Source organism: Odontesthes bonariensis, chromosome 5 (assembly GCF_027942865.1).
Source record: "Odontesthes bonariensis isolate fOdoBon6 chromosome 5, fOdoBon6.hap1, whole genome shotgun sequence".
Classification (NCBI taxonomy): domain Eukaryota; kingdom Metazoa; phylum Chordata; class Actinopteri; order Atheriniformes; family Atherinopsidae; genus Odontesthes; species Odontesthes bonariensis.
This window is the reverse complement of record NC_134510.1, coordinates 20,978,908-20,992,005: the sequence shown is the minus strand read 5'-3', so window position 1 is coordinate 20,992,005 and position 13,098 is coordinate 20,978,908. Positions and strand designations below refer to the sequence as shown.

At 40.8% G+C, this 13,098-nt stretch overlaps 3 protein-coding genes across 3 annotated transcripts; all 3 read right to left on the bottom strand.

Annotated features, from left to right (window-relative positions):
• Positions 1 to 694: 694 nt before the first annotated feature.
• Positions 695 to 2,699, bottom strand: LOC142379893 (C3a anaphylatoxin chemotactic receptor-like). Its single transcript, XM_075465269.1, has 2 exons — positions 2,643 to 2,699; positions 695 to 2,340 (listed from the first exon to the last, which is right to left on the bottom strand). Exons 1-2 carry the CDS (start codon positions 2,650 to 2,652, stop codon positions 1,283 to 1,285), a joined length of 1,068 nt encoding a protein of 355 aa, XP_075321384.1. The 5' UTR covers positions 2,653 to 2,699; the 3' UTR covers positions 695 to 1,282.
• Positions 2,700 to 5,221: 2,522 nt separating this feature from the next.
• LOC142379897 (chymotrypsin-like protease CTRL-1) lies at positions 5,222 to 7,168 on the bottom strand. The gene is made up of 6 exons (XM_075465274.1): positions 6,943 to 7,168; positions 6,765 to 6,844; positions 6,581 to 6,662; positions 6,279 to 6,459; positions 6,028 to 6,155; positions 5,222 to 5,553 (listed from the first exon to the last, which is right to left on the bottom strand). The coding sequence occupies exons 1-6, from the start codon at positions 7,090 to 7,092 to the stop codon at positions 5,392 to 5,394; spliced, it is 783 nt and encodes a 260-aa protein (XP_075321389.1). The 5' UTR covers positions 7,093 to 7,168; the 3' UTR covers positions 5,222 to 5,391.
• A 667-nt stretch (positions 7,169 to 7,835) lies between these two features.
• hsc70 (heat shock cognate 70) lies at positions 7,836 to 12,897 on the bottom strand. The gene is made up of 9 exons (XM_075465253.1): positions 12,746 to 12,897; positions 11,333 to 11,537; positions 10,397 to 10,602; positions 10,036 to 10,188; positions 9,400 to 9,955; positions 9,110 to 9,312; positions 8,815 to 9,013; positions 8,482 to 8,714; positions 7,836 to 8,269 (listed from the first exon to the last, which is right to left on the bottom strand). The coding sequence occupies exons 2-9, from the start codon at positions 11,535 to 11,537 to the stop codon at positions 8,075 to 8,077; spliced, it is 1,950 nt and encodes a 649-aa protein (XP_075321368.1). The 5' UTR covers positions 12,746 to 12,897; the 3' UTR covers positions 7,836 to 8,074.
• Between the last annotated feature and the right edge of the window lie 201 nt (positions 12,898 to 13,098).

The following is a 13,098-nucleotide window of genomic DNA, read 5'->3' as shown; positions in this document are numbered from 1 at the left end:
ATGGATCTTCTTCCATCTGACATCTCAGTCCAGAGAGACTGGCATCGTGGCATTGTGGAAAAACACAAAGCTTAAATTTCAGTAAAGTGGATTCTGCTATAGATCGGAAAAAAAAAATCTATGACTAAATATGGTTTGATAAGTTAAAAAGTTTTCCTTTTTTTAAAATGTGTATTTTGAAATTGTAGAATTAGTAGATCTGAATACTTTCCTCCAACGTGCTGACCAACATTTTGATATTAAGAATTTGATACTGGACATTTATGTCCTCTTGGTTTGTCTGCTGAATCATACCCTTTTTATTTTAGAAAACACGACTGAGGAATGTTTTGCTCATGGTTTTGCGATATCAAAACTATTTTTTCTATTTTATTAACTTCTTCACTTGGCCACTTTTTGCAACAATTTAATTGCCTTTTGTGAGTTATTAGGCACCATCCTGTTCAATTCAAATACCAGAATATACCAAAACTATAAAATACCAAAACTCACAGGGCCCATTTAAGCAACCAAGTACTTCAAAACAGTTATTTTGAGAAGCTGCTTTAAAAGAAAGGCAGTTTCCTGTTATTAGCCAATGCGGATTGTGGTTTCTACCCAACACGAGAGCATCTGCATATACTCTTGCAAAAATCTGTCAGATAAAGCATGATAAGAAGTGGGGGATGTTTCTTGTAGAAAAGACGAGTTGCTCTTCAATCCATTTTTTATTCACTGCTTGTAAGGCACAAGACTCAAAGTTCAGACTCCTGTGAGAGTATCATGGATACTGCTTTACATAAACATCTTCAATTACACATTGTTAATGAGCAGGTACAAGGATTGGTTTTTCACTAAACAACATAAACGTAAATCAAAAGTTATTTTGAAGCAATTCCATCGTAAATGTCTTGAAAAACTTATTTTACAGATACAAAACATGAAATTGTTTTCATGAATCAATTAACCGAGTGCTTAATATTACGTCTGTGCATGCGGCATTAGGTTGTAAGTATATACTTACAACCTAATGCCGCATGCACAGACGTTTTCAGTCACTACGGCTGACAGAATGCAGATGTAAGGGAGAACTATGTTATGGTACTAAACTGCTTGTTCTCCAAAGAAAGACTGAAGTCGTCTGAGCCTGTCTTATCAGTCACAAGTGAACACGTTGGTTAATCGGGAGTTTAAACAGAATAAAGAAGAAGAAAAAAAAACATTTACTGTATAAATCAATTTGAGATAGATGTCATGTTCATCTTGTAATCTTTTCTTTTTCCACTTCAATCAACATTGCCCGTCAGATGTGGACATCTTCTTTGGTGCTCTGTGTCCCCTCAGTGGTGATCGCTTTGCTCTCTGTGAAGGTGAGAGAAGTAACTGCATCTTTCCCGTCCAAAGGAGAAGCAGAATCTGACTTCCGTGAAATCCTAGACAAGTGTGATGTGAGGGAGTGAGAGGACGCATATGAAAAGCGGTCCTCTGCCAGGGCACTCTCTAGAACAAAACATATGGACTTGCGAAGCTTCTTCTGGAACTCATCACACATGAAAACATAGAGAACAGGGTTCAGGCAGCTGTTCATAAATGCCAGACTCACGGCCAGAGGGGATACAACTCGAACAATGCTCCTGAGACTATTGACCTTTAAATCCACTAAAATGAGTACATGAAAGGGTAACCAGCAGATGAAGAATGCAAAAACCATGGAGAAAATGATTCGGATAGTTCTCCATCTCCTTGTCTTCTGCAGACGCTTGGCACGGATACCTATGGCCACATAACAAATAAATATTACCAGGAATGGGATGAGGAAGCCAACGACAAAGCGGAAAATACAGAGACTCCAATATTGTTTTCGGGTTATTCCTGCATAACCACAAAGATTCCCTGGACTAATTTTGCGAAAAGTGGCATAAGGGATGCTGCAGATTCCGGCAGTCAGCCAGATTACAGCACTCAAGATCTGAGCTTTGCGGACAGTGCGCTTGTTTTGTGCCCACACCACCGCCCAGATGGTCAAGCAACGATCCAGACTTATGGCTGCCAGAAGAAAGACGCTGGCAAACATGTTAACTACACTCACAAAGTTGTTAAGCTTGCACATAAACTCTCCAAAATACCACTGGTGGTCCTGAAAGAGAGAGACGATTGTGAAAATCAGGAAGGCGGTGAAGAGGAAGTCAGCCAGGGACAAGTTGAGAAACCACACCGAGTTGACTGTTCTCTTCATCCTGAAGCCCGTCACGTAGATGACCAGACCGTTACCCACAACGCCAATCACAAATATCACACAGTAGATGACCAGGGAGACTGTCTTTATGTACTTGGCTGCCAATTCAGTTGAGGTGGCGTTACCTGAAAAATAACAACGAAGGCAAGGGAATGCAGTCTCTGCAGTTAGCATAAGAAAACAAGAAATGTATCAGGTACTTTGTCAATGTAAGCCCAGCTCTCACTACAGGAGATTAAGTATTCACACATATTTTAAATAGTATCTCACTCTAATTCTGTTTTAATTTTGTAAAAAGTATACAACATTTGAAAGCAAGCTTCATGCATACCTATTTTTGCTATAAATAGCGAGATATAATGGTATACCATTTTTCTGCTGGTGCATTTAAAATACAAAATGCTTTAGTATGTTTAAAATATCTTACCAGTCCCCATTTTTGTGAAAGCTGTGAGAGTCCGCCTTTATTCTAAGCTGATCTCTGTCTGCTCCTGCCTATACTTGTCCTCTTTCTGATTTCTCCTCCCTCTCAGTTAATGCAGCTGCCAATGAGAGAGTGTAGACATGCACAGGAAATAGATTGATTTTTTTATTTTTTTAAATCACATTTTATATCTATGCATATATATAGTTATTTTGAGGGATTTTTCAGGTCTGGTTAAGTATGGAAAAGAGAAAAGTGAGTTTGGATACACTGGACTATCTCCCCATCCTTTTTCTAAAGATGAAAATGATCATTTCGGAAAATGAATTGAACAAGAAGAGGTCTTTTCACATAGACCATCCAGTTTTTTTCAAGAAGGAGGTAGCTGCCATGTTACACGGTATGCAAAGGCTGTAAAGGTTAATGCTTGTTTTGAGGGGAGAAAATGTGCATGCACAGAAAGCATAGATCCAGGGAATAATCAAGGATGCACAGATGTCATGAAAAATGAAATATTTAACCATTTTGTGAGTTACTATTTGTAAAAGAAATTGAAACTAAATGAAAATAAACTTGTTCTGTTTATTCAGTTTTTTCGAATGATGTAGCAGTAACAGTAATGGTAGTATGAGTAAGATCACTTCCTCTTTGGGCAGTGAGGCTGTTGTTTTGTCTCTGTTGCTCTCTGTTTCTGCATTGTGGCTAGAACAAATGCTTTGCTGTGCTACAGGAACTTTTGTGGCAAAAGCTCGACCATACAATGGCACACGAAGTACTGATGTAACACGCATTTGAACAGTATGTATAGTATGTATAGTATGTATGTATGTATAGTATAGAACAATTAAAAAACAGTAAAAAGCATCAAGACGTTTTTATCCAAATGTCAAAAATGGTCTTAAAAGGTGACTGAGAAAGGAATCTGAACACGGAGCTATGTCACTGAAAATGCGTAGAAGACTTGTTAGAAAGAAAGCAATAAACTGAAATTACTGGATGAACATCAGTTGGATGGTGCAGTCTGTGTAAGTTTTGAAGGAATTGTATTTGTTGCAGTGTTCTCTTGTTGCAGACTAAATTTTATTGTTACAGTACACCCAATCTCTCACAACCTTGTACTGTGGACTTTGTGGGGACCACCATTGAAGTTTCCCTAACACACTTCCCTAACCATCCCACCCGAATGCCTGGCCCTGGGCCTGAAGCATTGTTTTAATCCTCAAATCGCCATTTAAACTTTTCTGCATTCCCTGTCCCATTGAAGCAGTCAAACTATACAGGTATCGTGGGCTTCTGGTCCCCAAACATGCCAAACCACAAACAAACACACACATAATGACTGTAGAGGTCATTAGACTGACTTCCTTTGACTCCCCAGAGACTTACCCCAACCTTCACCATCACTACTTTGTGCCCATCCTTAACTCATGCTTACCCCAACCTCAAAACAAATCAAATCAAATCAAACTTTATTTATAAAGCACTTTTCATACATAAAAAATGTAGCACAAAGTGCTATACATGTTTAAAAGCAGCCCCCATCCCCACCCCACCCTGCCCCACCCTAGCACATACACACAAACAGACATATGCACACACACTCACACACATATATGTATATATATATATATACATACACACACATATACACATACACATACACATACACATACACACACACATACACACACACATACACACACACATACACATATATATATATATACATATATATATATATATATATATATATATATATATACACACATACACATACACATACACGTATACATACATACATACATAAATAAAATGAACTTAGAAACGTGTGGCTGAATACAGAGTAGCCAGGTCAGGAAACACCACAACAGCCTTCTGCACTGGGTGCTGCTCACAACCCACGACCAGGACGCCTCCACCCGGGCACACACCAAGCTAATAGGCCAGCGAGGGGCCACAACAGTGGACCACTGCCGCAGACCCCCCACCCGGCCAAGCCAATGCACACCACGAGTCAGAGACATCCCAGCCAGAGTTGATCACAGCCCCCAGTACAGATTGTCCCCACCGAGGAAACACTGGGAATATGGAATAAGAACATAAAACTACAAATTCTAAGAACATTAAATAAATAAATAGATAAAATAAAATAATATAATAATAGGAAATAAGCTAAAATGAACTCTGTCGTAAAAAGTAAAAAGAATAAAATAATAAAAGGGCTAAAAATATAAATTACTAAAATAATTAAATGAATGTATAAATGAGACATTAGTTAAAAGCCAAGTTAAATAGGTGGGTCTTGAGCCTGTTTTTAAAAATATCAACACTCTCTGCGGCCCTCAGGTCCTCCGGCAGGCTATTCCACAGACGGGGGCCATAGTGCTGAAAAGATGCCTCACTGTAAGTTTGTGTTCTAGCTTTTCTTGGTAAATTACACAATTAACAAACAATGTAAATCATATAAAGAGGTCACTGATGCACACACACACACTCACGCACACACGCACACCCTCACACCCTCACACAGACTGTCCGTGCTAGAAAAGAGAAACATTCAATCCCCACTTGTGGTCATAAGAATTTAATGAGTGGTTTCTCACAAATACAGCAAACAGCAGCAAAGTGTGAGGGTTCCATCACCCATGGTCAGTTGTGCGATAATACTATTAATAATACTAACCAGTTCCTATTCATGCTGTATAGAATTAACAATGATATTAGCATGATGTAAGCATGTTTGCACAACAGATTAGTTGGAGGCGATGGTCTGGTCAATCCAGCGGCGCAGGTAGGACACACGGGAGTACACAGCAGGGGTACGCACATTGCAGTTGGAAGTGCCCCAAGACACAATACCCACAAGGGACCACACACCCGAGCTCTCACAAACCAGGGGGCCACCAGAGTCACCCTAAAACAAGACACATTTGTTGTTTAAATTGACCCAGATAATGGAAAGCAGCTTGTAGCCACGTCTGTATTTTACTTGTCAGAGCAGACAGAGATCAGCTTAGAATAAAGGCGGACTCTCACAGCTTCCTCAAACACTGCATTCTGTACAGCTTTGTACAGGATGTGGACCGATTACATTCAATACCAGCTAACTGTGGTGCAAGAATAAACTTGCATGATCAAATGACCTAATTTGGTAATTCTTTCATTTACATTGTGTGTGCAATGACTTGCACTCATAGCTTTTTTTCAATGTTATAAATGTTTGTTTCAATGTACTCTACAGATCCTCACACTTATCTGAAAATGTGTTAATCATGTAATCGCTTACACAAATGATTTACTAGCATGCATATTCAAACTTATCTACTTTCTTTCCCTTCATGCTGATTAGTTTCTGTAAATCATTTCAAGCCATTGAACTCAATGTCACCTGGCAGGAAGACACTCCAGAAGAGCCAGCACAGATCATGGCATCGGTGATTCTGTTACCCCAGTAGCTCTTGCACTGATCGGGGCTGAGCAGAGGCAGGGCCGTCTGCTGGAGGAAGCGGGGGCTCGCTGAGACAGAGAGAACATGAGGATGAGCCAGATATAGCTACTCTTTGAAGTTGCTCATAGCTATGTGCGCGTTCACATCTATATATTCATCTTGTGTGCAGCATATTTTGGACATTAACTTACAGGTTTGTCCCGTCCTGCCCCATCCGGTGGTGACACATTTGGTTCCAGAGGGGAAGCTGGTGCTGGACGAGGCCAGGCACACTGGGGACACACGGGATGTCATCTGCACCGCGGACGACAGCCTCAGAAGTGTGATGTCGTTGTTAAAGGTGTTGGAGTTGTAGTAAGGGTGTGTGATAGCCTGGGTGGAGAGATTAATTGCGATGAAATTAGACACAAACGTAATGGCACTTTGAAACAATACAGGCAAAATTGAGCATTTTCATCAAGAAATCTTTAAGTTGGGTGAAGTCTTTCCTTACCCTGGCAATGTTCTTGACCTGAATAGGTTCACTGTTGTACTGACGATCATGCTCTCCCAAGATAACACGGTGGCTTCTTGGACTGGAGAAAAAAAGAATATTCTCCATGATTACTTACCACTTGTTTCAGTCTGTTATCTTGTCGTTGTGGCCCACGACTCGTGGGACATGTCAAGTTACTTACGACACACGGCAGTGAGCAGCAGTGACCACCCAGTACTGGTTAATCAGGGATCCACCACAGAAGTGGAATCCGGAGCCATCCTAAGATTGACAAGATGTGCACATTTGAACCATCTTCCTTGTCTGAATTTATCGGGTGTTGAGCGGTTGCAGGTAAGCTACATCAGTTAATTACTAACCTGAAGTGAAACCTGCCATGGCCAGGACCCAGACACAGCGTTCTCCCCATTTACGATCTTGTTGTATCCACTCACCTGGGGCCTAATGTTAGGCACACCACACCCTGAGACACAGTGATGCAAAGTGAAATGATAATGTGCTAGTTCCATAATATGATTTATATGCCAGGAAGTGTCAGAATGTCATCTGCATATTGGTGCTTACAATCATCACGATCATCTTAACGCTGCAATCTTCACTGCACTTGTAAAATTGCTGTGCCCACAGATATAAGTCTCAGATGTTTGTAAAATGCTTATCACTCACCCAGTGCAGAAGCCACAAGAGCAAAACAACTAACGAGCCAGAACATTGCTGTGACTTAGTTGTGATTCGACCACCGTGTCTTAGCCATGTGGGGCACTGGCTTTTATATACCTCATATGTTTGACCCTGAGTTGTGTGGGTGGCTCATTACACAACCCACCCCATCCACGTTCCACCTGTTCCAGCTTGGGAAGAGACCACCTGGTGATAAATACTCTACTCGGGATAATTTTTATCTGAACTTGTGTTAGAAAACAAATTGTTCCAAAGACTGAGACTGTAGCCTTAAAAACTGTAGCCAGAGAATCTGCTGTCAAGTACATTTCCATCAGCTTGTTATAAAAAAAATACATCCTTTCACTGTGTGACAATATTTCATGTGGGTTGAAGGTAGTTAAAGAGAAAACAAGATAGTTATCACAACGTCGGTGGCATTTTTTCAAAAACAAAGTTTATCAGCAGATTTCAAGAAGTGCAAGTTGAGTTGACACTCATGCTGCATGCTAATTCTTTATTGATGTTGTTGTGAGTCACTCAATCATGTAACATTTAGCAAAAATATAAATGACAAGAGACACAACAGAGCTCCAGTTGGAAATTGAGAGTTGATCTTTATTGATTTGATGATTTGAAATTACAAATCAAAGGATTACTTTTTTAAAGAGGTTGTGCTGATCGTAAGTGATAATTAAGCTTGGAGGCATTTTTGTGCAATACTTAATTGCTTGGATTTTTCTTTTGGCAATGAAATACCAGTCAGTAGATGTGCTCAAATGTATTTGTATGTCATCCAATTGTTATATGGTGTATGAGACAAAGACGTGTTTAGTCGACCTCTTCGATGGTTGGGCCAGAAGAGGAACCAGTACCAGCTCCACCAGGGAAGCCACCAGGCATTCCTCCTGGCATTCCTCCTGGCATTCCTCCTGGCATTCCTCCCTGGTACAACTTGGAAATGATAGGGTTACACACCTTCTCTAGTTCCTTCTGCTGGTGTTCATACTCATCCTTCTCTGCCGTCTGAGTAAAAGAAGGAGCAAAGAAGCAATTGTTACAAAAGGCTTTGATGTCTTCAGGTGTACAAACAGGGAAGTGGAAAATTGCTTCACAGTTGTACTTGTGAAAGCAGAGACTGTCATCTGGCTTGATTGAGTATCTTTCACCCAAAGAGGAAGCTGTGTTTGTAATATAAGACAGAGTAAGTTCAGATTAAATTTTTCAAACATTTTTACCTGGTTCCTGTCCAGCCAGGCAATGACTTCATTGCACTTGTCCACGATGGCCTTTTTGTCCTCGGGGCTGATCTTGTCTTGGAGTTTCTCATCTTCAACTGTACTCTTCATGTTGAAGGCCAAAGACTCAAGGGAATTTTTTGCTGAGATTTTGTCTCTCTGGGTCTCATCCTCAGCTTTGAACTGCTCTGCCTCCTGCACCATGCGCTCAATGTCCTCCTTACTCAGTCGTCCTATGGAGGGAAGGAACATAAATCTTTATTAATCTATTCATTTTTGCTGACGAATCTTAGATGTTATGTTTGTTTTGTAATGCTTAAAGTATGATTACACCTTTGTCATTGGTGATGGTAATCTTGTTCTCTTTTCCTGTGCTTTTGTCTACCGCAGACACATTGAGGATGCCATTGGCATCAATGTCAAAAGTGACCTCAATCTGAGGGACGCCTCTGGGAGAAGGTGGGATACCAGTCAGTTCAAACTTCCCCAGGATATTATTGTCCTTTGTCATGGCTCTCTCACCTTCATAGACCTGTTGATAATTATTCACATCAGATTAGGTTTCATCAGTGAACATCTATAATGTTAAGGAATATTTGTGTGAACTGGTATTCATTATGTGCTTAACCTGAATGAGCACGCCAGGTTGGTTGTCTGAGTATGTTGTAAAGGTCTGGGTTTGTTTGGTAGGGATGGTGGTGTTCCTTTTGATAAGCACCGTCATCACTCCTCCAGCTGTCTCAATTCCCAGGGACAGGGGTGTGACATCCAGCAGGAGCAGGTCCTGTACATTCTCAGACTTATCACCTATCAAGATGGCTGCCTGTACAGCTATGAAGAGTTTCCAAATGATAAAATCATTAGAAATATTTCATGTTAGACAGATGTGAAAATAGGCCAAATGCTTTAGAGACCTACCTGCACCATAGGCCACAGCCTCATCAGGGTTGATGCTCTTATTCAAGTCGCGGCCGTTGAAGAAGTCCTGAAGTAGCTTCTGAATTTTTGGGATACGTGTGGAGCCACCCACGAGGACAATGTCATGGATTTGGGTCTTATCCATCTTAGCATCCCTCAAGGACTTCTCCACAGGTTCAAGAGTTCCGCGGAACAGGTCTGCATTGAGCTCTTCAAAACGGGCCCTGGTGATGGAGGTATAGAAGTCTGTGCCTTCATAGAGTGAGTCAATCTCGATGCTGGCCTGGGTGCTGCTGGACAGGGTGCGCTTGGCACGCTCGCATGCCGTGCGCAGACGACGCACTGCTCGCTTGTTGTCGGTGATTTCCTTTTTGAACTTGCGCTTGAACTCAGCAATGAAGTGGCTGACCATGCGGTTGTCGAAGTCTTCACCGCCCAAGTGTGTGTCACCTGCTGTGGCCTTGACCTCAAAGATGCCATCCTCAATCGTCAGGATTGACACATCAAAGGTACCGCCGCCAAGATCAAAGATGAGAACATTACGCTCACCACCAACCTAAAATAAATGGAAAGTATTACGAAGAGGAAGATAAAATATGATGAAGTTAGCATTTTAGAAGTGAGGTAGTTAGTGACCTTTTTGTCCAGTCCATAAGCAATGGCTGCAGCAGTGGGCTCATTGATGATACGCAGCACATTGAGTCCAGATATGACTCCAGCATCTTTGGTGGCTTGACGCTGGGAATCATTGAAGTAAGCAGGAACTGTGATGACGGCATTGTTCAGCGGCTGAAAAAATAGCATGACTCAAAGTCAGTAAATCGTATTTGTTAATACAAGTTTAACAAATGCACATTAAAGAGTGAGGGACCTATACAAGGGCTTTTTCTTACTGAGTTTTGAGGCAAGTGAAAAGGCTTTCTATTATTATAAGGTATAACAGTTTAGGTAAGGCCCACCCTCAGCCACCATCTACATTCATTGTGATTCACTGTACCTTGCCAAGATAAGCTTCAGAGATCTCCTTCATTTTGGTGAGAACCATTGAGGAGATCTCCTCGGGGAAGAAGGTCTTGACCTCACCCTTGTATTCAACTTCCATTTTGGGTTTGGAAGAGTCATTCACAACCTTGAAGGGCCAATGCTTCATGTCAGACTGTACCACAGCATCGTCGAACTTGCGACCAATCAGACGTTTAGCATCTGAAGAAGATTTATCAGAAAAGAATTCTGTAAGTGATCTGAAAGGTACTTAGTGCAGATTCAGTTTGAATAGTAGTGTTTTATTATCTTTATTCAAAGGGTTTAATGTCACACTGTAAAAAAAAATTAAAAATTAAAAAATTAAATTAACCTCACAATATTGATTAATACAGATTTTTTTCCAGGTGCCGTTAAACTCCTGAGAATAGATACTGTTGAATTAATTTAAAGATTAGTACTGACAGATTACATTGCAGCAATTGCTGTATGTGTATAGAAGTTATACTTAGTGAAATGTGCTAGTTATTATTGCAGATTAGTCGTTAAGTGCATCCTAAGCAATTTCTCTCATTGCAAGGAACAGTCCAGGACTTGGATTGTTAGATGGACTTAAATGTAATGTGTTCCAAACATCCCGAAATTCTTAACACTTGCAATCAAGAGTAAAGGCTATTTAGCAATTCAAGAAATGAGTTATGTCATGTACTGAGAAATATTTCTTAGAATTGAATTATGTTTTTTGAATGTGTGGTTGAAATAACTGTTAAATCTTTACTCAAAACAATGGTTTGACTCAGAACCCACTCAAAATCTCCCAAAACAAATATAGTTCAAATCCAATTTGTTAGATTCTGATGGTTTGTTTTTGCAGTACAAAGAAGGCAGAAGTGTGAGTGAGAAAGTAGTTTTGTGTCATTGTTTTATGATTGCGCAGTCTTGTGGTTATTACCAAATACAGTGTTGGCTGGATTCATGGCCACCTGGTTCTTAGCAGCGTCTCCAATAAGTCTCTCTGTGTCAGTGAAGGCCACATAGCTGGGGGTGGTCCTGTTTCCTTGGTCGTTGGCAATGATCTCTACTTTGCCATGCTGGAAGATTCCCACACAGGAATATGTGGTACCCAGATCAATACCTACCGCAGGTCCTTTAGACATCTGAGGTAAATAGAGGAAACAAGGTTAGTTTTTGTAGCACTTTTATTTTTGGAGTGTAATCCCAGATTAAGTCATGTGTTGTCACTCATTGTACTTTTTTCTGTTGTATTTTAACTGTAATTTTTATTTGTTCATTGGCTAATTGAATAGATAGGCCACTATATGTATCTACAGTGTGTATGCACCAGTTGCTGTAATTTCTACAGGCCCACATGCATGGCCCTGCCAGTCTCAATTTGTGCTGTCCGTGACATAATGGCTTACACCACCTCCTCACACTCAAGACCAAATGACCAGACTGTGTCACACTGACTTTAATTCTGTGTCCACACTGCTTCTGTCTTCCCCTCAGTGGTAAAACACAAGGGAGTCTCAGTCAGGCCTTACAAATGGGATTTACTGATCCTGTAATAGTGATCTGTGTGTCTATTTTCCGACAGCTGGCTCCAAATAGCATTCACTTACTATAATAAGCATCAGCATGTCTACATGGCAGTGAATGGTAGGTGGCAAGAAATTCAAGGATCCTTTGCAAGCAATTTATAACGTAAACGTGTTTGATTTCTTGAAAAATCAGAAGACAGAAAACTGAAAAATCCCCCTCAGAAATCTACCGCTTTGAGAGGAAATGAACAAACAAAACTGGGCGTGCTCCCCAGGCTGAGGGTGGAGAGAGACCTTTTTTTTTGTCTTCTAAGAAATAAAGAATATCCAAAACACAATGGAATGTTCCACTAAATTACACAGCACCAAACAAACTTTACAAACATTTGGGAGACTGAATTTTTTTTTTTTACTCTGCATCCAATGGTTATAACCTTCCTGTTGCAGCCCCACTAGTGTTGCAACCACTACATGATATTGGATTATCACTTGTTATCCAGTTGTGTAACACAGAGCAGAAAACGCTGACATGGTGCTTCTTTCTGTCAGTCCTATGCTGAAAACTGAATCTTGCTTTGAGCCTGTTTTTACTTGGAAATGAAAAAGTAGAACCAGTTTTTGGTTGCTGGAGTTGCTAATCTAATTTTTTTTTCTTTTTTTCCCCACAGGGATTCTGCTTTGTCATGCCTTTTTTTTTTTCCGACAGAAACCATGCAAGCCTCAATTTTTGGGTACCTCTCACCACAAGTTAGGAGAATAAAGCAGAAAGCAAGACAGACTATGAAGCCAGGCCAGAATGCAAAGCTTCTTATATATGCTGTTACCTTGTGGAGTTAGATGTTCAAAACTTGAGCTTTTACTGAGTTAAAGTGATGCTGTGATGCTGATGTTTTCGCCCAGGACTCAACACGGACGTCAGAGCTCCTCTCCGGCACTCCTTCCTTCTTGTGGCAGGCAGACTAAGAGGGCGAGCGTCTCTGCTCCCCCGTGTATATAGAGCTCTGTGCAGGGAGAGCCCATCCGGGTGTCAGGTGACTCCACCAGGGAAAGTTCTAGGCTGATGTTTCTGCTAACTGGCTTGATTTCCTTGAATGAAAGCTTGCTATTCTTATCTATGCAGGCCTCAGCTCGTTGAACAGACATAGTAGATGGACAGAGCTCTTCCAGGAGATGAAAA

Bases quoted from the DNA above. Each gene is read 5' to 3' on its own strand.
- LOC142379897 (XM_075465274.1), bottom strand. From the start codon at position 7,092: ATGGAACTAGCACATTATCATTTCACTTTGCATCACTGTGTCTCAGGG. The intron at 6,845-6,942 runs GTTAGTAATTAA...TGTCAATCTTAG, and splicing joins CATGGCAGGTTTCACTTCAG to GATGGCTCCGGATTCCACTT. The intron at 5,554-6,027 runs GTGACATTGAGT...GTCTTGTTTTAG, and splicing joins CTGGAGTGTCTTCCTGCCAG to GGTGACTCTGGTGGCCCCCT.
- hsc70 (XM_075465253.1), bottom strand. From the start codon at position 11,537: ATGTCTAAAGGACCTGCGGTAGGTATTGATCTGGGTACCACATATTCC. The intron at 10,603-11,332 runs GTAATAACCACA...AATCTTCTTCAG, and splicing joins TCCAGCCAACACTGTATTTG to ATGCTAAACGTCTGATTGGT. The intron at 8,715-8,814 runs GTGTAATCATAC...TTCCCTCCATAG, and splicing joins TACCATCACCAATGACAAAG to GACGACTGAGTAAGGAGGAC.